Source organism: Balaenoptera acutorostrata, chromosome 16 (genome assembly GCF_949987535.1).
Source record: "Balaenoptera acutorostrata chromosome 16, mBalAcu1.1, whole genome shotgun sequence".
NCBI lineage: Eukaryota > Metazoa > Chordata > Mammalia > Artiodactyla > Balaenopteridae > Balaenoptera > Balaenoptera acutorostrata.
Genome location: NC_080079.1, coordinates 47,443,816 through 47,471,281, shown reverse-complemented (window position 1 = coordinate 47,471,281; position 27,466 = coordinate 47,443,816). Strand labels below are relative to the sequence as shown.

Genomic DNA, 27,466 nt, shown 5'->3' with positions numbered 1-27,466 from the left:
TTTGTGCAGGCAGGGGATGGTGCAAGAGGTTCTCCCATTTGGATATATCAAATAGTATGTTTCCTTTGAGAGAGGTGTGGAATGGGGTAGAACACCAGGAAAAGAGGCTCAAGCTTGTTCCCAGGACATATATACCATTGGCAAGGTTTTGGCTCCAGGCTGAGCTGAAAGGGTAGGTGGGACTTCAAGACAATAACATGCAGCCTGCAGAAAGGAGCTGGCAAAAGATTCCAGAATGGCTGTAGGCACCCGCATTCCAAAAAAGGAGCATTCAAGGACCAGGAGGGCCAGGGAGCTGATGTTTACTGAGTCCCTGCCAGCAACCAGGTGCTTTACTTCACTTATAATATTTAACTCTCAGTCAATTCTTGGAGGTAGGTACTTTTATTATTTCCTTTTTACAAACGGAGAAGTGGAGGCTCAGAAGGGTTACATGAGCTCTGGCCACATAGCTGGTGAAAAGCAGATCTAGGGCTCCAGCCTACGTCTTGTGCACTTGATGGTCAAAGTTCTCATCAATGCATCCCATTTCTTCATGGTCATGGCACAAAAAATTAGGAGCAAGACTTCTGGATTGGCAGTGCAAGGAGCTCGGGGGACAGTCTCCCTACAAACCAACTATTTAACTGGAGGAAATTAAAAGTATCAATTATTCAAAATCTCTGGAAATTGTCCTAAGGGCATATAGCAAACGGAGAAAAATTCATTCAAGAAAATCTACTAAATCTTGGTGAGAACAGGGAGGGTATATGGCATTTGAACCACTACCCATTCCCTTATTCCCTCTCAGCTCTATCTCTTGGAAATTATTCCAGGCACTCCACTCTGGGCGGGGATGGCTAATAACATGGGGGTTCCCTCTCCCTCCAGCGTTCACTTTACATTACAGTTTTGCCCCAAGCATTTGACAAATCCAATAACCTTTCGTGATAAAATCACTCAACAATGTGGAAATAGAAAGAAACTTCCTCAACCTCATGAGGACATCTACAAAAAAACCTAGGTAGCATCATATTCAATGGTGAAAGAATGCTTTCCCCAAGAATCAGGAACAAGATAAGGATATCTGCTCTTGTTCTATTCAATGTTGTACTGGTGGTGGTAGCTAGGGAAATCAGGCAAGAAAGAGAAATAAAAGGCTTCAAAGGACTCTATCAAGAAAGTGAAGAGGGAACCCATAGAATGGTAGAAAATATTTGCAAATAATGTAACTGGTAAAAGTCTAGTATCCAGAATATGTTAAAAACCCTTACAATTCAAAATAAAAGGGCAAATAACCCAATTTTTTTAAAAGGGCAAAGCATTTGAATGGACATTTCTCAAAGAAGATATATAAATGGTCAATAATTACATGAAAGGTTGCCCAAAACCATTAGTCATTAGGGAAATGCATATCAAAACCATAATTAATGAATGACTATAATAAAAAAGTCAGACAATAACAAATGTTGGTGAAGATGTGAAAAAATCAGTACCCTCATACACTGTTGATGGTAAGGTAAAATGGTGCAGCCCCTTTGGAAAACAGTTTGGCAGTTTCTCAAGAAGTTAAACACTGATTTACCACTTGACCAAGCAATTCAACCCCTAAGTATATATCAGGGAAATGAATATATATGTCCACCCAAAAACTTGTACATGAAAATGTTCATAGCAGCATTATTCATAATAGGCACAAAATGGAAACAACCCAAACGTCCATCAACAGATGAATGGATAAACACAAGTAGTATAACCATATAATTGACTATTATACAGCCATGAAAAGGAATAAAATAAAGATACATGTTACAACACGGGTGAACCTTGAGAACATTATGCTAAGTGAATAAAGCAAGTCACAAAAGACCACATATTACAATACAGGATTCGATTGACATGAAATGTCCAGAATAGGAAAATCTATAAAGACAGAAAGTAGATTAGTGGTTGCGTAGCATAGGAGTGGGTTGCGGTGGGGAATAATTGCTAATGGGTAACAGGCTTTTCTTAGGGGCGATGAAAATGCTGTGATCTTAGATTGTGGTGAGGTCGATCATGAACATAATAAAGGACATTCAATTATACACTTTGGTGAATTTTATGGTACTTGAATTATATCTCAATCAAGTTATTTTAAAAACTAAAAAAATCCTTTAGGACTGGTGGGAGAGAGATTGGAACACTGGGTGACCCCCCAGGGCATAGCTCCTCATGATTGGGGGTCCACTATGGCTCTCTAAGCTGGAGGGTGGTATCTACACCCTTTCCAGGCTCAAGGCCTGGAATCTGGATTTGAGACCTGCATTGGCCTTGCCCTGGAGACAAGCCTTGGTGATGTTTTCTGTGTTTCCTTACTTTGGGGCTTCCTCACGGAGAGGTCCCCACAGTAATAGGAACATGCACTCACACCGACTTGGGTGATTTGTAATCTGAAAAGCACTTTCCCCATCTTTCTTGGAGGATTCATTGCACCCATCCTGAGAGAAGTGCTGTTACTCCCACTTACTAGGGGAAACTGAAACCAGAGAAGTGATGGGGCTTGGCCCAGGTCAATCAACGTGTTAAGGGCAGATTTAACGATCCCCAGCCCAGGGCTCTACTTCCAATAGCTCTGTTCTACGTCTACGCAACATCTGCTCTGCCTTCTGCTGAAAAAGGAAGGCGGGCTACAACAAAGTCAGCCCTTCTAGTCTCTGTTTCTCAGCAAGGATGGGTGTCATTACACATTTGTAGGGAGAGCAGTAGCTAAGGATGTGGTTATAGCGTCTTGGGCTGAGAATCAAATGGAGACATGTGGTAGTCGCCTGCTTTTGAGGAAGGTGTCACGTTTCTTGCCTGGTCCACTGACAGAGATGAGGGCTCTGGTCTATTGAATGATCTCACCCAAACCTTTTTTTCGGGGGTGGGTGTGGGGTCAGCAATAAGAGTGTGGAAGAGCTTTACTTTGTTAACCTAGGTAAGTTCATAATCGCCTCAGCCTCTAATGCAGCATACCCAGCGGACTCCCTTAACTGATGACAGCCACCAGGAAGCCTAGATGTCTCAGAATCACACGCATATCACCCAGAACTCCCAATGCCCACCTTACCTCTAAGACACATCCCAAACGATGCTATAACAGAGATGTTTATTAAATGGGGTCTGAAAGCTCGGACATTATGCTTCCCAGTTTGCTTCTTGCAGCCTACCCACCCATCCAGCTCTGCTGACTTGGGCTGAGAATGGGGCAGGGCCGTCGGGTTCCCCAGAGGCCTGTGCCACGCGAGGGTGTCTGTGCCCATCGTATCCTCCTCTCCACATGACAGGTGGGGACCCTGGCTCCTCCCCACTTGGGACTCCTTCCGTGCACAGCAGGCCAGCCTGGGACACCTGGCCCATTCGGAATCAGGGGCCATCCCCGCCTACCCAGACCCATGTTCCATATTACTCATTCTCCCCCAGCTGTGACTCTCAGATCCTGAACTTCTTCCTCGGCGGCAGCTAAAGAAACAACGCTATTGCTTCCACCTCTGAAGGCTTGTGAGAATGTCTTTTCTCACTTGGTTTTACAGAAGAACTGGGTTATTGCAGGGAGAGGTCTGCTTGTTTGGGATACCTGCTGCATTTAGGCACCAAACTGATACTAGCTTCTGGTTGGCTATTTCCATACATTTGCAAAATAACTTGTAGGGAATGTTGAAAAGTGTACAAGAATGAGCACACGTTTCTAATCTAGACCTTAAAGCATGTGCTCTAAGTTTTGCTCTACAGAACCCTGGTGTTTGCTCACACGCACGAATGAAGAAGCATTATAATTTCTCATTAATTAAGATTGCCTATGAAGAATAATGTGTCTGCTCTGCCTTGTAACAATCCCATGGACCACAGAACACTTTGTAGAAATACATATTGCAAATCCTTAACTGAGTATCTGATTCATCTTTCTTTGTTCATTCTGGGTTAACTGTCACTTCCGTGGCCCTGTGGCAGAGACCTGGCCTGCTGCCTGCCAACTTTCCTGTCTTCCTTCTTTTCCCGCTCTTCCTTCCTTCTCTCGCATTTTCAACAAATATACATTTCTCACCTCTTCTCCCAACAGTCACCAAGCAGGGCAGAGCAATGTCTCCGTACTGTGTGAGTCTCCAGGGCACCGCCTCTGTGGTCCCTGCATACAGCAAGCGTCTTGTCCTGTGTGTTGGCATTCATGGCTGAGGACTGTCAGATTTCAGTCTCTTTCAGTTTACATCATCTACTTGGAATCTTGAGAGCCCATGTAGTGAGGATGTAGGGAGCCCTCAGCGATGCTTCTGGAATGAATATTGCTCATCTGGCCTGGCTCTCCCTGCAGTGAGCACAGAGCCGCATTGTCTCAAGTCACTCTGTGACTCCTGCTGCCCAGCGCCGGCCCCAGAGCGCGCAGAGAATTCGGCCCACAGCTCGGCGCTGCTCCCATCCTGAGGGCTCGCACCCTTGCCTTTTCTCCCTGCTCCCTGTCCTGAACCATCTCGGTTGGAGTTCAGGACCCATAGCTGTAGTCTACACCTGCCTCTGAGATGTGTAAGCTGCCAACGCATCCCTGGCCTTTCAGAGCTGAAATGTTACATCAGAGATGAGATGGGCCGTGAGTCCTTGCTGAGTGCTGGGTCCTGTGTCAGGAGCAAGAGAAGCCCCTGGGCTTCTGGACTGACGCAGCCTTGTGTGATGTGGGAATGATGGTCTCCTTCGGGGAAAGCACAAGGATTTCTCCGCTCCATGTCTGGGAGAGAGAAACTTGTGAGGGTTCAAGGCAGTGCGAGCTTCGTTTAAGCCACCCTCAAGGTCTCCGCAGGACCTGTCATGTCGCTCGATGGTCCCAGAGGCCCAGATACCGTGGGGATGTCTGGTCACCCGTTGAAGAACTGACCTGTGAAGACCCCGAGCTCCCCGGAGGGCCCCTGGACATCAGGAAATTCCAGGCAGGGCTGTCTATCTATACAGACCCCTTGCTGAGCATCCCCCAGCCTGGAACAAGCAGCTCAGAAGAGGCTGGTGCCCGTGAGGGAAGATAGGAAGAGTGGGGGCTCGGGGGGAGGGATGATGGGGGTGGTGTCAGAGGTGGTCTCCTCTGGCTCGCCGTCCCCATCGTCCAGGTCTTCGGCCAGGTCCGGGATCATTCTGACCATACTGTCCTCAAAGTGCACCTGCTTCTTCTTGGCCAGTGGATCAGCTGGCTCCAGAGTCAGCTCCGTCAGGGCGTCTGGGTGCTGGAGGGCGTTGGGCTTCCCGGTCCCTTTCAGGACGCTCTTCATGTGGACGAAGAGGGAGCCAGGCCCCTCCTTGAGGGCCCCATGGAAGGTGTACGTTTGCTCGGTGTCCCCAGAGCCGGTGGTACTCACGGCGCTGCCAGAGGGGTCCGTGTACTGCTCTGGGGGGGGCAGCACCTCTGCGGCAACTTTGCTCTTTTTCCGCTTGCTCAGCAGGAAGTAGGCCAGGCCAGTGATGATGAGCATAGAGCCTGGAAGAGATCTGGGAGGTCAGGACGCTGGATGTGTCCTGGAGAAAAGCCAGAGGCTGTCCGCGCCCAGCGTCCCAAAGGGCCACTGCGGCACGCCTGTGTGGCCACACTCAGGCCCTCAGTGCTCCAGCCCTCACGCCTAACTTGTCCTCACAGACCCACATCAGACCCGTGTGGCAGGCCTGATGCCTGGCCGGGGGATGTCAGTGGGGCCAGTGCTGTGCTGGGGCCCTGACCCTGACAGTTAGCCAGGAGACCCTGTGCCCCAGGCCCCCTTCTTGCTGACAGCAGATCCTGGTGCTGCCCGCCTGTCCTCCCATCACCACGCTCAGCCTCCCTCTCAGGGACAGCTTGTTGGGGCTGGACCTGCAATGCCTTCGACAGACCTGGACTCTATGTTGATACTGGGCCCAACTGCTGAACTGGGCTTCCTTCCATTCCCAGGGGTAGGGAGATCCTGCTTTACTGCCCCCTGCCCTATAAACATGGAGGAAATTGCAAATCCCTGTGGGTGCAGCTGGCACGGTGTTGGCTCCCCTCCTGGCCCCTCATGCAGCCTCCAGGCCAGAGGCCCCTCTGTCTCCTGCTGGGATCCCCACCCTGTCCAGAGGAAGGGGTGAAGGTGGCTGTCCCGCCTGCCAGGGCCAGGGCCTCCCATGCATCTCACGCTCTCTAAGGAGTGGGAGGCCGTGGCTCGCTGTGGCCTTGGCAGTGCTGAGTCCTGCTCAGGAGGCCAGCGAAGGCTGCACGGAGTGTCTCTGAGAGGCTACGACAGGTACTTTAAGAGAAACAGCAGGAAGGAAGAGGAGGCTCCACCTTTCCACCTCATCTCCAAGGGCGGTCAGCTTCCTGGCATTTTTAGATGGGTTGTGAGGAGGGGTGCAGCTTTCACAGCTAAGGAGGAGGGACAAGGGTCCTAGCAGAAAAAAATCATTGCCAAAACCCAGGAGATGGAAGCATCAAGTGCTGGCTTCTGAGATCAGAACCTGGGCTGACTAGCAGGGTGAATGGAGTGGGAGAGGAAGATGGAGTTGCAAGGGTCTTTGGGGATCCCATTTGGTGTGCCTTTCAAACCAGGCTGAAGAGTTTGGACTTGAATGGGTAGGTGCTAAGGAGGCACAGAAGGGTTTGGATGGAGAAGTGACTATCTTGCTCCCTCTGAAAGCTCAGACCACACACAAGCATTGGAGAAAAGGTCAGTTCGCTTCTGTGGGTGTAGCCTCTGGACACCTATAGGAAAGATGCACTTCTTGGGACTTTCCTGCCACTTGATCAGTTCCTCATCCCTATGATCTATGCTAGAAAGGGCAGAGGGGCTAGTGGGGCCCTGGAGCCAGCGTCACTGCAGGTCCATGAGAGCGGGATGCAGCCCGTTCTGCTCAGAGCCTACCTGCAGTGGGGGCTGCCTGCCTCCACTACCTCCTGGAGCTCCTACCTGGGATGGTCACGTGCCAGACCAGGACAGGGTGGAGGAAGCAGGCCACAGAGAGCAGCATGTAGGCCAGGAACCTCTGGAAGCAGCCCAGCCAGTGGGCCTTCTCCCTTGCTCTGTAGGCCAGGGACCCTGGCTGACACCTGGGGGGAGGAAGTCCAGGATTGGCAGGGAGTAGGCAGCGACCCAGAAAAGCCCCAGCAATATATAAAGCCATCAGAGTCTGGGATTGGGTCCTATTATGGCCATGTTCCCTGCGGTGGCCTCTGGTTGAACACCCCCAGGGGCTGAAGTCCTCACTGTGGGTTCCACAGTTAGGGGCCTTGCCTGAGCCTCTCCAGAGGGTCTCCAGCACTTTTTGTGAAATGCAGCCCAGACATGCCTGTTTGGCCCAGGGGGGAGGAAGGTAAATGCTCTCAGGATGCTGCAAAGGCAGTGGGAAGAAGAGTAGGAGACTCAGGGGGCACACTGGGAAGTCCACAGTGCAGTGCAGAAAGCGTGCAGTACAGGAGACACCTGGCTGGGACAGTTGTAAGGGTTGTGCACTGCACAAAGGGCCTGGCCACATTGGTGAGAGGGCTGGAATCCAGCTGCACCCTACTCAAAGGAGCCTTGGCTAGGCATGAGATGGCATTGGCCCAAGGGGGCTTCTCTGTTAACTGGCATGCAAGGACCACACGTGGGCCTGGCAGAGGCCTGATGCTGAGCAGGTTTCCTTAAGGGAGCTGTCTCCAGGTTGCAAAGGAGGAAAGTGTTTGCCTTTAGGTACATCTCCTTCATCCTCTGAATTGGCTTGGAGCGGGGCTCTGCACACCGCCTCCTGCCCAGTCTGGTTTTGGGGGAGTGGTGTGAGCTGGTGGATGACGTGTTGGACCAGAACACAGCCCTCCTTCCACATTCTGCGGCCATAGCTCATTGGTGCCCCCTGGTGGTCATTATTTTGTAACAAACCCTGGCTGGGAGTGGAGGGACTCCAGAGATGGTAAAATGCCCCTTCAGGCCCTGGGCACCTCCCTCCCCTGCCCTGAGAAGTTGCAAGGGTCCTTTAGCAGTGACATTCAGCAGAAATGGGGGAGGCCTGCTGCCTCAGGGCTGGTAACCCTGGGAGGCAGTCAGTGGCCTTGCACGATGCCAGGACAGCTGGATTTGAAGCCTGGCTCTTTTGCTGACCACCTAGAGACCCAACTGTCTAGATTCTGAGAACTGTGGCCAGGAGTCAGTCCTTGGCCACCCTGATGACAGCTTCCATGAACGGAGCATAACTGGGCAGAGGTATCGGCCTCTGTGGCCGTGTGGCTTCCCAAGATTCTGCAAAATCTGCATTCCTGCCTCACAAACAGGCATAGAGGCGGACACTGACTTGTCCCTGGGTCCCAGCAGGAGGCAGAGTCAGTTCTCAAACCCAGCTCTGCCAGTTCCAAGCTGGCTTTCCGCGAGGTACTCGCCCCGTGGTAGATGACTCAGACAGGGGGTACAGTGACTGGCTGTTTCCAGAGGATGGCGATGGACTCTGTCGGGGGACTCTGGGTGGGGTCAGGCCCTGAATGGATGTGTCAGTCCACTCCCTGGTTGTGAGAAGGGAAAAGGGGACCACTGAGCTCCACGAGCCTGAGCCCATGTCCAGGCTGGGGCTCGCGGCAGGGTCGGGAGGGAACCCATCCGTGGCTGCTTCGGGAGCAGAACATCTACGGGTTGTGGTCTCATGGGTGGCGGCATCTGGGAGTGTCTGGGGCCGGGGGTGGAGGTGGGGCCGCTCTGGAGGTTACTTACTGGAAGCAGATGGCCAGCAGCTGAGCCACGAAGTAGGCCCCTTCGCTCACGGAGACGGCGGCTCCTGTAAACCTGGCGGAGGCAGGTGAGGGAGGCCGGGTACCCTCTGACCCTCCCTTCGCTTCCCTCGGCTGTCTTCTCACAGCGCCTTGGCCTCCTGGGCCTCTGTATATAGCTGAACAACTGACCAGGAGTTTCTTGACCTAATCTTGTCACCCAGTCAACATGAACCAGAAGCTGCCTGGACACCAGGGCCTGTGCTGGGTTGGGCTGGGCCTCGGTGGTGGGGGGTAGGGGTGGAGGCCGGGGCCCAGAGATAGATGAGGGAGCTGCAGGCCAGCAGGGGAGACGACCTTGACCCCTACACTGTTGCTTGGACACTGGCAGGCACATCCTTCTACCCAGTGTCACCAGGGCTGACACCGACTGCTGGTTGTCTGAGCCTTAAAGCTGGATCCCTTCCTGATCCCCTGCCTTCTCATCATCCAAACAGTCTCCAGCAGGGGCTGACTGTGTTCCTTAGACAGCCTGAGAATCACTCCCATTCTTTCTGGTCTCACCTGTATTGCCTGAGTTGGACACTGCCCCCTGAATCCTTGTACCAGCTTCCCCTTTCGGCTTCCCTGACTCCCTGACCCTCACCTCCTGGCCTCCTGTTCCTCCAATCTATCACCACCAAGCTGCCCGAGGGCTCCTTCTGAATCTGATATTCCTCCCCTTCCAGACTGCTTCAAAGGCTCCTCTGCTTCAAGTGTGGTCCAGGGATCCTCCAATCAGAATCTCCTGGAGATTCCTGGGCCAGCCCCAGACTGTATATATCAGAATCTTTGGAGGGGAACTTACATTTTTTATTGGAGGGTCTCACTGGCCTATAGAAATGAAATTTCTTAGCATGCCTTTGAAAGCCCTACATGAAGCTGTTAGGTGCCACATGGCCTTTGCACAGGCTAGTGCCTCTTGGAGGTCTCCCCCTTTCTTCTCTTGTCCGTTTGACAATGTTAGTTATTTCTCTCTTTCTCCCTCTGACCATTTAGTACTTAATCTCTACCTTCTCCCACTTTCTCTATGCCTCCCAGTATCTGCCTGGCTCTTACTCCTCAGCTTTTAAATGGTAATAATGAATTTACATAATGAATACATGGCATACATTTCTAAGGGCTTTACAAATACCAATTCATTTAATGATTTTTGTTAAATCACTGTGATTACCCTCAGTTTACAGCTGGGGAAACTGAGGCACAGGAAGGTCAAGCCCCTTGCTTATGGTCACATAGCTGATCAGTAGTGGGGCAAGATTCGAGCCCAGCACTCAGACTGCAGAGCCTGTATGCCTACCAAGCACACCAGAGCATGTGCTTTGATAAACAAGTGACATTGCCTTTTTCTTTTTTTTTTTTTTAAAGGGGGAGGAAAAAACTTTATTTTTGACCACAGGCTGACATTTTTGAGTATCATACACTGAGAGAGAAATGTAATGAATTATATAACTCTCAATTTTCAGTGGAAAGAAAAAAAAACTTTGTTCACCAGAAGATATTAACTTCTTTTTTTCCTGACACTTATCTTGCAGAAAAATTTATATCCAGTCTCTCTACTCTCTCTGTAAAAATCGCTGAGCAAGATAATGAAAGCTATCCTAATAAACTCTTGGATAACACTTAGAGACATGCTCCTTAGAGAACTGTTTCTTATATCCACACTTGGTTAGAGCTGAAGGGGTAGAACTCAATCAGAATTCTCTACTATGTTAGGAGAAGATAGAAAGATGATCTAGATTTTAATATTCAGGTATCTTGCCTTGACATGTGAATTATATTTTCCCTTTATGTGTTAACTGTTGGCTCTAAATCTCATGGGTATTTCAGACATGCAGAATATTTTGGAGGCTTCAGATGAGACAATTTGGGGGTAAAACAGGTATTTATTTAACTTATCTGTAGACACAGATGTCACGTGCTCCCAGGAATCTTTCCTAAAATCTCTCTCAAATGTGTAGAGTTTGTAAACCCCCTTACTGTAGAGCACAAAGTACTGCTGTATATGTCTCAGTAGTTTTGAACAGGCCTGTACCATGATGAATACGACGAAATGTTTGTTAACCAAATCTCACTGCACATTGTTGAATAAACGATTGTAATTTGAATGTTTAAATATATGAATTTGAATGTTAAAATGCATGACTTTTATGAAAATAGAATTTAGATATTCTAAATGATGGTAAATGAACAAAAACTTTAGGAGTGTCTCAGGGCCTTCCTTGAAAAATAATATTGAATACATTGCCTTTTTCTATGTCCTGGAGTAGAGGGGGAAACGGAGGCTTTGGGAATAGAGTGGCTCATTCAGACTTCCCAACTGGTGCTACAGAGGCTGTGCCTCTTGAGGCCAGGGATGCTGGGCCACTCAGACGAGGCAGTGAATCCAAGCAGAGAGCCCTGCCCTTGTAGCAACATCCTACACATGAAGGCCTCTGCCCAGGGCTCCATGCCGCCCATGTGGACCCTTCAGCCACCGTGGGTGGGTAAGTGTGAGGAAGGCGCTGAGGGGCCTCTTTGGAAGGAGGAAGACAGGAGGTAGCACGGGTAGAGGAGAGTGGAGAAAAGCCCGGAGAAAACCAATGACAGGTCAGCTCCTACTGGTGCCTACTCGTGGCTGTGGCCCCTGCTTGGCCCTGGGGACACAGAGCAGGAAGTGACAGTCTTGTGGGGAAATGCTCCAGTAGATGGAGAGAGCACAGTGGCAGGGCTCTGAGATCTGCAGGGGTGGAGGAGATTGTGAGTATGCGAGGAGGATGAGTGGAAGAAGGAGTGAAAAGAGGAGGGAGGGACATTTGGGCCTTTGGGTGTCCCTTGAGGAGTGAGTGGGGTGTGAGTGGCAGGAGGGATGGGCTGGGTGCGCAATGGGTTCCCATCCCAAGGGGTGAGAGCAGGGCACGGGTGGAGAACATAGAGTAGTTTACAGTAAGGGGCAGGGGTCTTGAGGGTGGAAGGAACATCTTCTAGGACTGGACCACAGAGTGACCAAATGGGCACAGTGTCCCCTCAGGACAGGGACGGAGCAGTCAGGAAGAGGCAGGGTTCTGGGTAGAAAACAGTCTGCATTAACCAGCCATGGATCTGGACTGTTCTGTAGGATAATACCCTCCACCTCTTACCCGAAGTGGATGTTTGTGGGTGAACTAGGCAACCATGTGGAGAGGAGGAAGGCCTGCTCTGCTTCTGGATTCCAGGCAGACAGTGCACCGCGGCCAGGCACAGGCTCAGTAAGGTGTGGAGGGCCTTCGGAGCAAGGAGAAGCCACTTCCAGCCAGCAGGGGCTCCAGGCTCGGGGAGTCTTCCCAGGGTGAAATGCAGGGAGGAATGACAGGCTTTGGGAATGCCGGAGTGGCTGGGAAGGCACTCGTGTGCTCTACAGGATGGAGCAACGGCTTAGAGGGGAGGTGATGTGGGTGAGTTTGAGAAAAAGTCAGAAGCTCCTGGGGTGTAAGTTGAGTGACAAGAAATAAGGTGGAGGCCAGAAGATGGCAAAGGAATGTGGGCTGGAGGCTCTGGGATCCCTTGAAGGCAGACAGAGGGACCAGGTTTCTAGGTGGCTAAAGTTGTGGCGGTGTGGAGATGGGCCAGAAGGGTGGAACGGGGTTGTGGATGGTGGGTGTGATCCACGTAGCAAACCGAAGAGGCTCCCTGAGGCAGGAGGGCTCCTTAGGACATAGACCAGGACACCGCGACAAGGGTGGGTATGGAGGGGAGGAGGTGGGGGGCAGAGGATGCAGCCTGGTGACCCTGCAGGCAGGCCGGGGCTCCCTTAGGATGGAGCTGCTGAGAAGCTGGGTTGTAGAGCCCGCAGGGACCCCAGGCTCTCCTCACCCCTCTGGGATACCACCGCACAGCCATCTTTTTCCCACTAGGGGGCGCCTGTAGAGGCAGCTGGCAGAGGAGAAAGGACAGAGGCTGAGAAACTGAAGGGACCCAGGTGGATGAATCTGGGCCCTGCTGTTCATGGGCTTGGTGATGTGGGCTGAGCTGCTTACTCCCTCTGAATTTTTTTTTTTTTTTAATCTGCAAAACGGACTATATGCACTTCTTCTGTAATGCTGTCAAAGGTAAAGGACATAAGGTAAATAAAACATTTAACTGTGCTTGGCATGTAGAGGAGCTCAAATAGGTAGTCCTTTGAACTGATTCCCCAATCTCTAAAACAAGAGCTTGGTTATTGTTTTCTGAATAAAGACATGATTGAAGAGATGGATGGATGGATAGATGTATGGATGGATGGGTGGGTGGATGGATGGATGGGATGCTAATTGGTTGATTTATGGGATGATCTGGTGAAAGTCCTTCCCAACAAGGGGATATTCCAGAAGCCCCCTCTACTCCTTTCACCTCTGGGACAGGATGGAGCTCGTGTGGGATGGGGGGATGCTGTGGGTGGGCCTCAGCAGATGGACCTGGGGTGAGCTGGAACAGAACGTACAGGCAGGGAGGGCACGTGCGCACATACTCACAGCAGATAGAAAGCCAGGCTCTTAAACTGTCCCTGGAGGAAGGTCTCAGTGCCCACGCCGATCAACACTGAGGGGAGAAGAAGAGGAGGGAAGAGTGGGCCCAGGTGCTCCAGCCACGGCGCTGCCTTGTGCGGGCTCCTTGGACATGGAGTGAGCCCTCTGCTGGGGACTGGGAACCAGGGTAGCCTCCTCTCCATGTGACACAGGGAGCTGTGGCTGGGAAGGTGCAAGAGAGCAAGGAGCCTTCTGGATTGATCTCTGGAAACCAGAGGGGTTTCACGCAGCACCCCAGAGGCCTTTTAATCCAGTCTCCCCAGAGCAGATGCCTATCCTTCTCTGTCCACATTGGTCATGCTGCCACCCCCCTCAGTGCCCCTGAAACAGCCCACACTGACAGGCCACCAAGCCCTGGGCTCCACAGGTGTCCTCCACATGGAGTGGCTTCAAGGGCCCTCACCGTCCTGTAGGCCCATGTGGGCTCTGTTTCTGGGCCCTAGAGCTTGGCCATGGGACCTGCCCCCACCTCTGTTCCCTCGCCCAGATCACTGTTCTTGCTGTTTCCGTGCCCTTGTTGCTGGCTTGGCGGCTTGGCGGCTGCATCATGCACTCCTGGCTCGTCACTTTGGACCCAGTGCTGATTAAGCCCCTGGGGTTTTGCTGGGACATGAGATGCGGCTCAGCCCCATCTCTCCTCCTGTCTCTTCTTGGCAGTTGGTGTCTGTGCTCAGATACCTGACCTTCCATTTGTATGAGTAAATCCATCTTGGACCCACCTTTGTGGACTTGCTGGGTCCTGGCTGTCTCCTCACTCTCACAGCTTCACTCAACCAGCCACAGCCCTGACCCATCCACCCGCTGATGGAAATGTTCCACAGGCAGCATGCAGACGTTCCTCCCGCCGTGGTGACCCACCCATCAGACCTCATTCTGGCCCTAACTGATTACAGCCCACGCACCCTACACTTCTCTCTCTGGGCTCTGACAACCCATGCTGGTATTTGCCGAACAGTGACTTCAGCTCATCTCCCTCCCAGGGAGTCAGAGACGGTGGGGCTGAGCTTCTGTTCTCGGCTGCCCGTGTGTGGCCCTTCATCTCTGCTGCGCGGGGGGCTGCTTCCCTGGGCCTGATGCCTCCTCTTTTCCCTGGTGGATTTGCTGCATAAGCACCCATGCCCAGGTGACCGGAGCCCTTTGTCCACTGCGGAAATGCTGTCTTCTGAAATGCAAGGTGGAGCCGTTCACTTAGGCGCCAGCACCCCCTCCCCTCCCTTCGTGGGGGGATGCGGAGGTACTTTGGGGAGAAGGGGACAGAGCTCTTCCATCGAGGAAGGGGGTGCCTGTGTATTCTTAGTGATGGGGGTTCCAGTGCTCCCTGTGGTTTTGGGCCAGGGCGGTGGAGGACACTGTGCCTCTGTCCTCTCCAGGTCCTAGCCACTCGCTGGCTTGTCCCAGGTGAGGAGTCAGGGATGCCACACAGCCTCACTCCCCTCTGCAGTGTTAATGTGACCTGTAGGCACTCAGTGGCTGATACACAACGGTCACACGTGTCCTGGTTCCTCACAGCACAGGGAGTTCTATACTCCCCATTTCATAGGGACGGAAATGAGGCTCAGTGACCTTGTGTAGTTCTCCCAAGGACACATCTAGAAAGCAAAGGACCGATAGACCAAACTTGAGCCTTCTGGCTCCAGGCGATGGGCCATTTCCTGGTTTCCACTGTCGGTCTACCTGTGTGTGTGTGTGTGTGTGTGTGTGTGTGTGTGTGTGTGTGTGTGTATGTGTGTGTGTGTATGTGTGTTATGCAGGCAAATATTCATGTATTTAGTTTTCACTGTGTCTCCTGTCCTGTTCTCAGCACTAAGCATTTATTAACTTATTTAATCATCACAGCAGTCCTATGTGAAAGTACTGTTACCCTCACTTTACAGAAGAGGAAACTGAGGCACAGGGAGTATAAGTAAAACAAACAAACCAATCATGGATGCCTAGGTCAGGTCCTGCATTTCATTCTCCCATTTGCCAGTTAATAGCTGAGCCAATCTCTCTGAGGATTCTGTAAGTTAATTAACGCCAAGCACATCACCGGTGCTCAGTGAAATCACCGATTTTTTGTACAAGAATCCAGTCCAGCCCGGGGAAGTGTCTTCCCACCCAGGGCCTGGGGAAGGGGTCTTCTGCTCAAGGCTGATGCTTGTGATTGTTCACTTCTGGGGTGAGGCAGGACCTTCATTCACCTTGTAATCTTTGTAGATTTGCATGGACTTCTGGCGATGACCAGCAGATGGCAGGAAGGGGTCTTGGGAACTCAGCCCCTTTCCCTGATTTGCACCCCTTTGGCATATGGAGCGGTATTTTGATGTCTTTTGATGGAAACAGAGGGTCAATAGTCAAAGGGGCATTTCAGGAACGCTCTAGAGGCAGTTTGCAGTTAAAAAATGAGAATAACAATAGGGAAAAGAGAGAGCTGGGTTGAAATCCCAGTTCTGTGTGGGTAACGGTGGATAAGTACTTAACTCATCTGAGCGGGGTTTACCATCTGTGGAATGGGGAGAATTCGTTGTATCTCCTAGAGTTGTTGCTTGGATTGGAGAAAAAAACAGGTCTGAAAAACTGGGCTTTGTGCTCATAGATGTCACGTGGCCCATACACACAAGCTCCTTCCTCCCTCTACCTCTGGCCTGGGCAGCTTTCCCAGCCTCCAGGTAGCCCATTTTGCATCAAGAAAAGTGGGGTCAGTCTTCTAAAAGCTCTCAACCAACAGTAAACATGCTGGATTCTGCAAGCCCAGGGACAGAGATATGCCCTTTGGTAGGGGGAGGAGAGCAAGGGGGTGAAGTCAGAAGCATGACCTCTCAGGCCAGGAGATCCGTAGGGGATTCTCACAGGAGGCCGTAAGTCCCTTTGACACTGGGGCCAAAGGGTCCCCCGCTGGATCCTCCCAGTTCTGGGGCTCATGTTCTCAGAGGCAGACCATGTGAGGTTGAGGCAATGCTGGCCAACGTGAAGTCCTTCCTTCTGTCCCCCTCATCCGTCTGTCTGCTTGTGGCCTCGAACCAGCTTCTGCCCGCAGCTGCCTGCCCAGGCTCCGTGGTGTCTCCTGACAGCTATTCCTAGACTGTGCTTCCATCTCGTCTTCTGTGGTTTCACAGGGCTCTAGCTCCGAGCGAAATGGGCCAACCTACATCAGCCACTCACCCCAACAAATGACGCTGTGGCCCTTGCCCTGAGCTGGGCACGGGGACAGAGGAGCTGAGATTGAGAATGGAGATGGGGGACCAATGCCATACATGTCCCAAGAATCAGGGCTTCATTATAACAACTTCTCCATGAGAAAAATTGCCCCAGAAGAGCCTTGATCTTGGGCTGCATTGTTCTTTGTGCCACAGGGGGTGCGGGTGTTGGGCGGAGCCACCTGTGCTACTTTTACACCCCCACTGGGGGCCTTAGACTCCTTCCATCCCTCCCTGTTATCTGTCCCTTAGGATCCTGTTGCCCCTCATCCCAACCCAACAGAATCATATTACAAGCCCACCCTGGCACGGTCCGGCCCACCCCTCCATCTCACTTCCCCTCACAGTCTCCAGGGAGGCATCTTTTCTGGCGTCTGGTTAGAACCAGCATCTGTGGACAAGCCTGGCCTCTGCATCTCATTTCCTGGCCTCTAGTTTCTTTCCCTCCTGTCTGGGCTGAGTCCAACCACAGCACAGTATTTTCTTCTCCCAGAGGCCAGGGCTTTCTTCTGAGTTGCCTTCCTGAGCTGTTTGTTATAGTTCAGACTTAGCAGGGATCAGAGATTCTGGACCTGTGATGCAGGCCTGGGCAAGGCACACACCGGAGCATCTTTCCGGGCATCCTGAGGCTCTGGTCCAGAGTGTGGGTCGATGAAAGCTATGGGCATGCAGTGCTGTGACAGAGAACGTGCGGCTTGATCAGAAAAGCAGAGTCCTGGCTCCTCAAGCAAATGATAACTCCCTTGCTTGCTTCCTATTCCAGAAAAATGGGGATGATAAAACATGCATAACTGACTATGAGCCTCAGGCTTAGTAAATTATAGAGAGTTGTGCAAATGTAGATGATAGCTAATGGAATTATTAGGAGAGGCAGGTTGTTCCCATCAGTAGTCTCAGGGGAAGGGGAGGGTTTATTCTTATCCTTTCCTTCCATTAATACATGTTTTTATTGTGGCTCAAGAGCTCTTCTCTATGTATTGATGTTGCTCACTGATTTTCCGGTCTCGGGTCCCTTCTGCAGGCCTGATTGATATAAATGGCCCAAAGCCCCAGCTACCTGTACATCTCATGTGTTAAGCCCCTCTGTGCAGCCTGCTAAGGGCCCATGTGCTCCTGAGGATGGGGCCTGTCTGTGGTACTAATGGCTAAGGGGCTATCTCCAAGGCTTCTGGCCTTGTGCTACCTTTGCCTCAGGGCTGATGTCATGGTTGGCTGTAGCTTATCTGTTCTGACTCCATCACTGGGTTGAGTTTTGACACCTGTCTTGCATTCAGTGCAGTGCCCTGGTGGCAACATAGGACACTTCACAGAGGTCACTAGAGGCCACACTAACTGGCTTTCCATGCCAGGCAGTGGTCTTGGCCCTGGATGCCTGGGGAGCTGGGTGAGAATGTCATATTCACTGCTGCTAAGGGCACCTCATAACTCCCCATGTCGTATTTATTGCTCTTCTTCATCCTCAGCTATGGCATATCTCCTACTGGTCTTAGTGTCTGTAGGGACATCTCAGGTAGGGACACACTGATCTGATGACAATGGCTGGGGATGGTTTGAAACGGGTCACAGCTGACTGTAGACGTGAAGGCTAGGTTTGCACCATTTCTAAGAACACAGAGGTGTTGGAACTGGTTGCTAAGAATCCAATGAGACAGTAAAGTAGTAGCTGCAGGTTTCTTAACTCAGGAGAAGTTGTGGCAGATTCTAAGCCTGGCAGGGAAGTTTACCAGTGTGTTAAGAGCCATTCAGGTGACACCTATGAGCCAGGGTTCAGAGATACTATGAGAAAAGGCCAAGATTTTATAGAAGAAAATTCTAGATATCCAGTTAGAAGAGATTTTAGAGTATAGGGTGGCCCTCAGTGCCCTCCAACCCACTCACAAGCCTGCTTAGGGAGAATTTCCTGAAGGTGAGAGAGTCCTCATTCTCTACTGGATTCTCTACTATCGACTATAGTAGACCATCAAAGAGGACTATTTTGTTTGGCCTTGTAGATTGGCCAAAGTGCCTGTAGTAGATTGCAATGATGCCCCTGCAAGCCTTCACTCCCTTGGTATCCACACCCTTTGTTATATGACTTTGCAGTCCCTTGCATTGAAGAGAAGTCTGTTTCCCCTTCCCTTGAATCTGGGCTCAGCAATGTGACTTGCTTTGGACAACAGGATGTTATCAGGTACCAGGCAAGCACAGATGGGAAACAGGCCTGTGAACTGGACCTGCTTTCTTGTGCCTCTGCCATTATCATGGGCACATGGCCAGGCCAGCCTGCTGGAGCACAAGGGAACTTATCATCCGAGCCAAGGCCAGTCTAGACAAACCAACAGCTGTCTGACCCTCAGATAGGTGAGTACACCCAGCCTACGTTAGCAGAGCTGCCTAACCTATTCGCCCAGATGTGTGAATGATAAAAGCTTATTGCTCTATGCCACTAAGGTTTTGCCATTGTTACACAGCATTATTCTGGCAATAGATAACTGACACATCCACTATTAAAAACAGCTTTATTGAGGTATAATTGACATGCAACAAACTGCACATATTTAAAATTTGCAATTTGGTAAGTATTGACTTGTGTATACCAGGGAAACCATCACTCCAATCAAGATAGTGAACATATTTATCACCCCAAAAGTTTCCTTGTATCCTTGTAATCCTACCTTCCAACGCTTCCATCCACTCCCAGGGAAACACTGTATCTATTTAGATAACAATATAGCTTTTCTTTCTTAGTTTGTTAATATGGTCAATTACATAAATTGATTTTCGAACATTAAAGCAACCTTACATTTCTGGGATAAACTGTACTTGGTTATGTATATTATATTTTTTATATATTTTAATTAGATTTGTCAGAACTTTTAGAATTTTTACATTTATGTTGATGAGGGGTATTAGTCTATAGTTTTCTTTTCTCATGTTGCCTTTTTCTAGTTTTGGTATCACTATAATGATAGTTCATAGAATGACTTGAGAAGTACTCCCTCCTTTTCAAATTTCTGGAAAGGATGTGTAGCATAGATATTATTTCTTCCTTCAAGGTTATAAAATTCAAGGTTATGAAACCATCTGGGCCAATACACCACCTTTTGCTGATGACATCGTTTACATGGAGGGACTCTGCAGACCTTCGCTGATGTTATTGAGGATATTGACCCTGAGGCAGAATAGCATCCTTCTTGTAGGGACCCTCAGGGAAATTTCTTCTAGGTCTTGATTTCAGGTCAAAGTATTTGGCTGAAGTATTTGATTCTTATTCTTTCTTGCATTTAAAGAGAATGCATCTGCTCACTCTTCCACATGGCAGCTTTCCCGGCACTAGAAAATAATGACCATGCCTCCAAATGTTCTCTCTGCACATGTTCTCTCTGCACATACCATGTTTCTTTCTTTCTTTTTTTTATTGGAGTATAGTTGCTTTAAAATACTGTGTTAGTGTATACTGCACAGCAAAGTGAATCAGCTATACGTACGTATACATATATGCCCTCTTTTTTGGATTTCCTTCTTATTTAGGTCACCACAGAACACTGAGTAGAGTTCCCTGTGCTATACAGTAGGTTCTCATTAGCGATCTATTTTATACATAGTATGAAGAGTGTATATATGTCAATTCCAATCTTCCAATTCTTCCCACCCCCTCCCCTTTTCCCCCTTGGTATCCATACGTTTGTTCTCCACGTCTGTGTCTCTATTTCTGCTTTGTAAATAAGACCGGCTATACCCATTTTTACAGATTCCACATACATGCGTTAATATATGGTATTTGTTTTTCTCTTTCTGACTTACTTCACTCTGTATGACAGTCTCTAGGTCCATCCATGTCTCTACATGTTTCTTTGTCTGACCTTTACCCGGCCTATGACAAGCTAGGAAGGCTCAGGGGAAAGCCCCAGGAGGGCTACATCTCCCCAGCATCAGCCATTTGTTTCTGACTACATTCCTTTTTGATAACAGGCCTCGTCAGATGGTTGCACAGAGCTAAAGAAAAATCTTAAAAGAACTGTCAGCCCATGAAAAATAAAATGAGGTTACCACCTTTCTTCTGGTTTCATCACTACATGTGATGTAGAAATAACCAATGTGCTGTGGGATGATCTTAATGACCCAAGCGCAAAATGTGAAGAAAAATGTTACTCAGTGTAAGACCTTTCACAGTCTAGCCCCTTCCTCCCCTTCCAGCCTCCAGGGTCATATGTTAGCTTGTTCCTTTCCTCTGATCTTTCTTCTTTTTCCATCCTGCAAGAAGATTTCATTACTCACACTGTGCCGTCCCTGTGTCCTGCACGTTCCTCTAAAATTAACCAGAGCTGAGTGAGAATCTATGTGCCAGGAAGTTTGCTGCTTTAGTCATTGTTTCACTGAATGCTCACGTTCCCAGAGCGTAGACACACTTGTTATTCCCATTTCATAGATGAGAAAACTGACATTTAAAGTGATTAGCTGACATGCCTAAGGTCACACATCTACTAAGTGGTAGAGAAGGACACAAATTCACCCTCTCAAACACTAAGCTGCAGTGTTTGGCACTGGAATATGTATTTACTAGCTTGCCTCCCTGGTCATCTCACGTGCTTCTCTAGGTTAGAGGTCATACCATCATAATCTATGTGTCTACATTGCACAAAGGGGGGACTCAGCCAATGTTTGTCAGATAAATGAATCCTAGGTGGAGATCCAGATTTTTTGTTCTAAATCTAAGAAGGAGGACACAGGCACAAATAAGTAAAGAAAGAAATGCTTGAACTAAATTATATTATCTTCCAGTGGTAAGAGGGTGGAACTAAGGTGGGGATATTTCATTTGCTCATTGGGACAATCAGACTGGAAAACAGGCAACATCCACTTACAGGATCTGAAAACAATATGTTCTTGCCTGGTAATAAATCCAACTGTGGACGTGTTGGAGTGCATGAAGCTTCCTTAGATGGCAGGAGGTGGACACTGAGATATACATTTAAGAAGGGTGGAAATTAGCATGGAGGGCCCAAGGTGATTGCCTCAGAAGCATTAGTTTTTTTTCTTTTGAAGGCTTTGAATAGGGCTAAAGTCAAGCTATGCATTTGCTGTACTCTTTAAAAAATAATGAGAACATCTGGGTTTAAATGCTTCTTTTATCCTAGACTATATGAATAAGCCAAGTCTCCATTTGAACGGAATGTGGCAAGGAATGGGGCTGTCGGGAACGTGGCTCTGTCCTTTATGTAGAGAAGAGGTTAATGGGCCAAAAACCTGGAACAAAGCAAAACTCCTAAGTGATCCCAGGTTGATCGAAAGTCATTGATTTGTGACAAGCAGGACTTGCTTAAAATGGCTTTGTCTCAAGCCCGGCTCCTGTCCTCGTTGGCTGAGTGGTGCCCTTCTCTTGGGAGCTGTGTGCCGACAGCCCCCAGATGTTCCACTGCATCACTGCCCTGTGAGTGGGCAGACTGGGGCTCCGGCACCAGATCTGCTGTTTACTGGCTGTGTAACTTCTCCCAAGCTACCTAAACATTCTGAGCCTCGGTTTCCTCATTTGTAAAATGGGATTTAGCTCAGCGCTCGGCCCTCACAAGCACTGGTAGGGCTGCAGCAAGATAATGGCTTTACAGTATGTTGTCAGTCATGTACCTCTGGACCCATACATGGAAGGTCCTACTGCGATAATTCCTTCTGGAAATTTGTGCAGATTTGTCTGTCCCCAGATGAGGTCCAGGTGTGGGTTTGGCTGGAGATGGTCATGGTGGTGCCAGTCAAAGCATGCTTGGCGATCATTCAAAGACAGAGAATGAGCAGTTGGATCAAATATCAGTGACTTTACAGATTTAGAGAACAAACCAGTGGTTACCAGTGGGGAGATGGAAGGGGAGAAGGGCAATATAGGAGTAGGGGAAAAGAAAAAAAAAAGGGTTATTATGGGATTATATGAAATCATGTGTGTGAGACTTTTGAAAGTTGTAAAGCACTCTAGAATTTAAAGAAATTTCATTCAATAAAAAAAGATCATATAATATTGCAGATAAACAGAATATCAGTGTCTTTAGATTTAGGAAGCGTCTGGTCAATCCTTCCTTTGCTTCAGTGTAACTGTGTCCACTCTCACCATGACCTCACCTGCCTGAGGCTGTGCATGGTCAGGACTGACCAATGGTGGGGGCACTAGACTGATAGGGTGGCCTCAGCCAGCCTCTTTGGTACCCTCTGTGTGTCTTGCACTCTGCATCCCATCGTTTCGCCAAGACATAGAAAGACATGTCCTTTGGCCTGATTTAGGCGGAAGGCATGCTGATGAAGAGTAGGGTCTCAGGAGTAGATAGTCATCAATGGAAATCTTGCCTCTTTGCTTCCTGAGTGTGAGACTTCGAACCAGATACTTCACCAACCAGCCCTCAGTTCCCCCCCCAAGTGCAATGGGGATGAGGATGAGCGTGATGGTGCTTCAAAGGGTAGTTATGAAGATGAAACGAAATACTACATTTAAAACATGTAGCACTGAGCTAGGGTCACGATAGATACTCAGGTAATAATGTTCATGAGCAGCTGTTACACCAAGAGCAGAGGCTGGAAGAGTGAAAAAACACCCCCAAAGGTTGGGACAGAGAAGCTTGAGTGAGTTTTGCTCTGAGGAAAGTTTAGGGGCCTCCCCACAGGGCCCAGAGACATTTCCTCAGCAGTTCTTCTTTGCGGGAAGCCCAGGCCTGTCCTTGTGCAAGGACACAGCTGTGAGGAGAGGGCTTTCTCTCCAGGATCAAGGCCTAGGGAAATGAATCTCCTCACCTCCCTCTGCACCCCAACCCAGATCTGGAGGGCCTTCAAGGTGTACCATCTACCCTGACAAAGGGAGCTCTTCCCACTCTCTCTCTGCAGGCTTGGGGCAGGGCCTGAGGACTGGGGAGGAAGTCCATGGGGATTCACTCTGGGGGATAAGGAGGACAGCAGAGGTGCAAAGGGAAGCCAATCCTGCCTTCCAAGCACAGGATGGGGACCAACCTCGCTGGACAGGCCCCTTTCTCATTTTATGGAGGAGGTGCGCCCTGGGCCTCAGAGCTCCCATCTCAGTTGAAACCCATTTTCTCAGGTCCCCCCCCTCCTGACAGTTAATGAGAATGAAACACAGGGTTGAGCCTCTCCTGGGGCCTGAGTCTCTGACTCAGGGATGTCATGACCCTGTCTTCAGGTGGACACAGTGAGAACCTGCCGGAGGGATGGGCACGTAGGGATCCGGCATCTTTACTGGCAGGTGTGGAGTGCTCCCAGCCCGTGTGCAGTTCCCCGGTTGTGTCTTTTCTTTGGGTGGCTCCTGGTGCCACATCTCAGCAACAGAGGGACAGCCAATGCCTTCCATGGCCAGGCAGGGGGTACAAATGAATGACACCAGCCGAGTGTAAGTCAAATAAGGAGAAGTGGGTCTGTGATGACCTGGAAAGCTTATGACTTCAAAGGGAGAGAATTGTCTCATTTTCTAATTTTCAAAACACTTCTGCCTGAGGGCGATCTGCAAGGCCTGTTTACCCTTCTTTGGCGGTGGCAATGCTCTGTCTGTGCCCACTCGTGGTGTGGGGCTGGTCATGGGGGTGGGACAGCAATGACCCCTGGGACCACTGGACATCCTAATGAAGCTTCATTTAAAGGGGCTGAATGGGGAGGAAGAGGTGAGCTGTGCTTTGGCCACAGCCGCTTGGCCTTGCCATCCTGGCTCATGTCCCCAGGTCCTGGTGCCTTTAGAGCTGCTGACAGCCTCAGATCCATCTGCAGAGGGAAAGGGAAACCAGGGAGGGGCTGCTGGATCAAGAGCTGCCTGGTCCCTGCAGGTGACACTCTGGGTGACCTTGGGTCACACGCTTTTCCTAGTTTCTAGGAAACCCACACTCCTCCCCACAGGCGGACCAGGGCTGCCTTAGGTCTCCCAGAGTTTCTGCAAAGTGACAGACTCTGTCTCAAGTCTCATTTCCTCTCTAGCAGCAATGCCCCTATAAATGAGGTCTGGACTTCTTAACAGGGGATTTCAACAAAAGAGAGGCTTAAGAGAATAAGGAATTTGCAAATCTTACACATTGGAAATAGGCCAGCAGTTCAGTGATGCTGAAAGAAACTCGAGATTTTCCCAAGATGACTAAAGCCCCTCTTTCTAGCTTCCCACCTGCTCCCAGCACTCTAGAAAGCCCAAACACAATTATTGGAAAGCCTGGCCATTAGAAGGCAAAATAGTGGCCTATATTTAGCCTGGATCCTATATCAAAACCAAGGGAGAGGACCGTCCTCTGCATTAACAGTGGCCCTCTGCACAGAGATAAGGGCTGTAGTTCAGAGGAGAAGTTTATGTGTGTAGCGTGTGTGTGTGTGTGTGTGTGTGTGTGTGTGTGGCTGTAGACCCTTCCACTGGCTGAGATAAATCGGACTTTTAAACTGCCTGTAGCTAATCCATTACAAGTTTATATACCTCTTACAGCTTCCCGACAGGAGCCAGGTCTCCCCTCCGGGCAGAGCATGGCAGGGGTAAGTGTCACTGTGATTTCTGACAGATGAAAGGGGTGTGTTTTACATATTTAGAAACCAAGGCGTAGAGGAGGGCAGGGTGTAGTCAAGATCAACAGTGGTAGATGAGGACTCAAACCCCAGACACAGAAACCCTACTGAGGGTTAACTTCCCTTCCCCAGGATGGGCATTTAGGGGCCTTGGAGCTCATGTAGGTGACAAGGTGGTTCTGATGGAGGCTGGACCTGGATCCCCTACTCGTTCATTTACTCAGGGCCCTCAGCAGAGCAATTCCAGACCCTTCCTGGTGCCCACTGGATGGGGCTTCCTGCCCTGGGAAGAAGGAGCTCTTTGGGCAGAGTCCAAAGTCCTTTTCAAGGACTCCTTTTCAGAGTCCTTTTCAAAAATCGAGCCATCAGGGTTCCAGGCCGGCTATCCCTCTGACCTGTAGCGTGACCTTGGGCAAGGTCACTGCCCATATTTGAACTTAGGTGCTCCTTCTTGTAACAGGAGGGGTGGGATTAGACCATCGACAGCAGGTCAGGGCTAATTGCTAGAAGAGCCCACTGGCCAGCATAGCAGTGAAGCTGGTCCTGAACCCAGGGAACGACACAGATGAGCACTGAGCTCTGAAGTATGTCCTGGGGCTTCTCCCAAAAGGTTTACATCCTCAGTTCTACTTAGCTATGCTCAGTTCATGCATCCTCGACCCTCCAAAACACCTGGCTAGCAGGCTCAGTTATCTCTATCATAAAGATTAGAAAGCGTGATCCCAGAGGGCCCAGGTGGCTCTCCCAATGTCACACATCGGTGAGCGACAGGGCTGGAGTAGGAACCAGCACTGTTTGGGTCTGAGCTGGGAGCCATTTCCCATTTTCCAAGACCCATTCATAAGATTGTGTGTAATGGTGGGCAAGGACTTGATCAGCAGTGGGTGTCTCTTCCTTGTCCCCAGGGGACAGTGGGGGCCAGAGCCAAGGCTCAGAATGCTGCCTGCTCACCTTCCCAACACAGATCCTGGCCACGTGGGGGGCACGGGGCTAGGGTCCGGGTCCGAGCTGGGGAAGTTAGCAGGCAGAGCTCAGGGTCACAGCTGTGCAGGTACCACTGTAACCATCTGTCTTCCCGGCAAGTCGAGCAGCCCCCGGATCAGGCTGGGTGAGGAAGAGCAGCCCAGCACGGGGAACCATTTCTCCCCCCAAACCCACGGTGTTCTAAGGGAAGCCTGGGATCTCTGTGTCCTGCTCTCTAGCTCAGCCTGCCCCGTGTGCTGGGAATTCTCTCTCCATGAAGTGGGGCTGTGGTTTGCATCAAACAAGATGCACTCCAGTGACCATTGGCTGTCCAGTGAGGCAACTGATTCTTACATTTGCCCAGCCCTTTACACCTTCACCTTCAGCTCCCACCTCCACCTCACAGCAGCCCCCAAGGAGGTGGGGCAGACCCTTTCAACTCATTTCACAGATGACGATGCTGAGGGTTCCCAAGGTCACAGGGATGGTGGATTGCCAAGCAGAGATTCTGTACCAGGCCCCTGGATCCCAGCCCCAGGCTCACCCCACTGCACCTGCTGCTGCCTTGAAGAGCAGTGTTTCTGGAGTTTGGGGAAAGAAAGTGACGAATATGTGGCCAGGTGTTTCTTCCCATCCCTCGCTGGCCGGCTCCCACCCCTTTGGCAGTCCTGTCTGCTGTGCCCAGTACACAGAGGACCGAAGCTGGGGGGCGGGGTCCTACCTGCAGCAGTGGTGATGCCCAGGAGCCGACAGGTGTATTCCAGCCCCGTCCAGAACACCTGCAGTTTCATGGTGCAGGGTCCCAGAAAGGCAGACAGCAGAAGCTCTGGCCCGAGATGCTCCAGGTGGTCCGTGTGCAGTGGGAGGCTGCGGCTACCAGCTCCGGGCTCTTGCACCCTGGAACCCTGCCTTCCCAAACCAGTCCAGGTCACCTCAGCCTGGCCGAGGTGTGAATAGGGCTCACCTTCCCAGCTTGCCAGGTGCTCAGCTTAATCATTACCTTGGAAGAATGTCCCCACTGCTCCACGCAGCCAGGGCCTGGTCTGGAGCTGCTGCGGCCCCAGCGTGGCTGCCTGAGATCAGGCCGATTAGGGCTGGGCTGGAGGCAGCGTGGAGCTGGCAATTAACTGTTTCTGGCTGGGAGGGGGGAGCCGGCCAAGGAGCCAGCCCAGGCCGTGCCCTACTGGGTAGCAGAAAGGCGCAGAGAAAGTCACATCTGGACCTGAAGCCTTCAGGGTCTGGGAGTCAGTGTCTGGAGGTGACGGTGTACGTGTAGGTTTGTGTTCGTGTGTGTATGGGAGAGAGGGATGTGTCTTTAAATCACCAGCAGAAACAACTTTTGAAATGAGTTCCAAGCCTCTATTCTGCTGTATTTAGGTGGATTAGAAAGCTTCCAAGTCTGTGGCAGATTTGGACTCTGACCAGACATGCTTAGCTCAGGCCCATGCCACACACGGACCTTTCTTTATCCCTGACATGCATCCCTGACATGTGATGTGGGAAATTACTATAATCTTTGGGAGGTGAGTTGCTATGTCAATAATTAACTAGGTGACCTTGGGGAAACCCAAAGATATGCGTGAACCTTAGTAACTTTTGCAGAAAACAAATGA

General features: G+C 50.3%; 1 protein-coding gene across 3 annotated transcripts; it reads right to left on the bottom strand.

Moving 5' to 3' along the window:
- Positions 1-428: 428 nt before the first annotated feature.
- On the bottom strand, positions 429-26,774 carry TMEM72 (transmembrane protein 72). 3 transcript variants are annotated; one of them, XM_057530340.1, is made up of 5 exons: positions 26,575-26,774; positions 13,162-13,228; positions 8,658-8,729; positions 6,891-7,030; positions 429-5,455 (listed from the first exon to the last, which is right to left on the bottom strand). In XM_057530340.1, exons 1-5 carry the CDS (start codon positions 26,642-26,644, stop codon positions 4,977-4,979), a joined length of 828 nt encoding a protein of 275 aa, XP_057386323.1. In that variant the 5' UTR covers positions 26,645-26,774; the 3' UTR covers positions 429-4,976. The 3 variants fall into 3 exon arrangements, with proteins under 3 accessions (XP_057386323.1, XP_057386324.1, XP_057386322.1); XM_057530341.1 differs by lacking the exons at positions 6,891-7,030; positions 26,575-26,774 and having other exon boundaries at positions 13,162-13,177; XM_057530339.1 differs by lacking the exons at positions 8,658-8,729; positions 13,162-13,228; positions 26,575-26,774 and having other exon boundaries at positions 6,891-7,786.
- Positions 26,775-27,466: the final 692 nt, after the last annotated feature.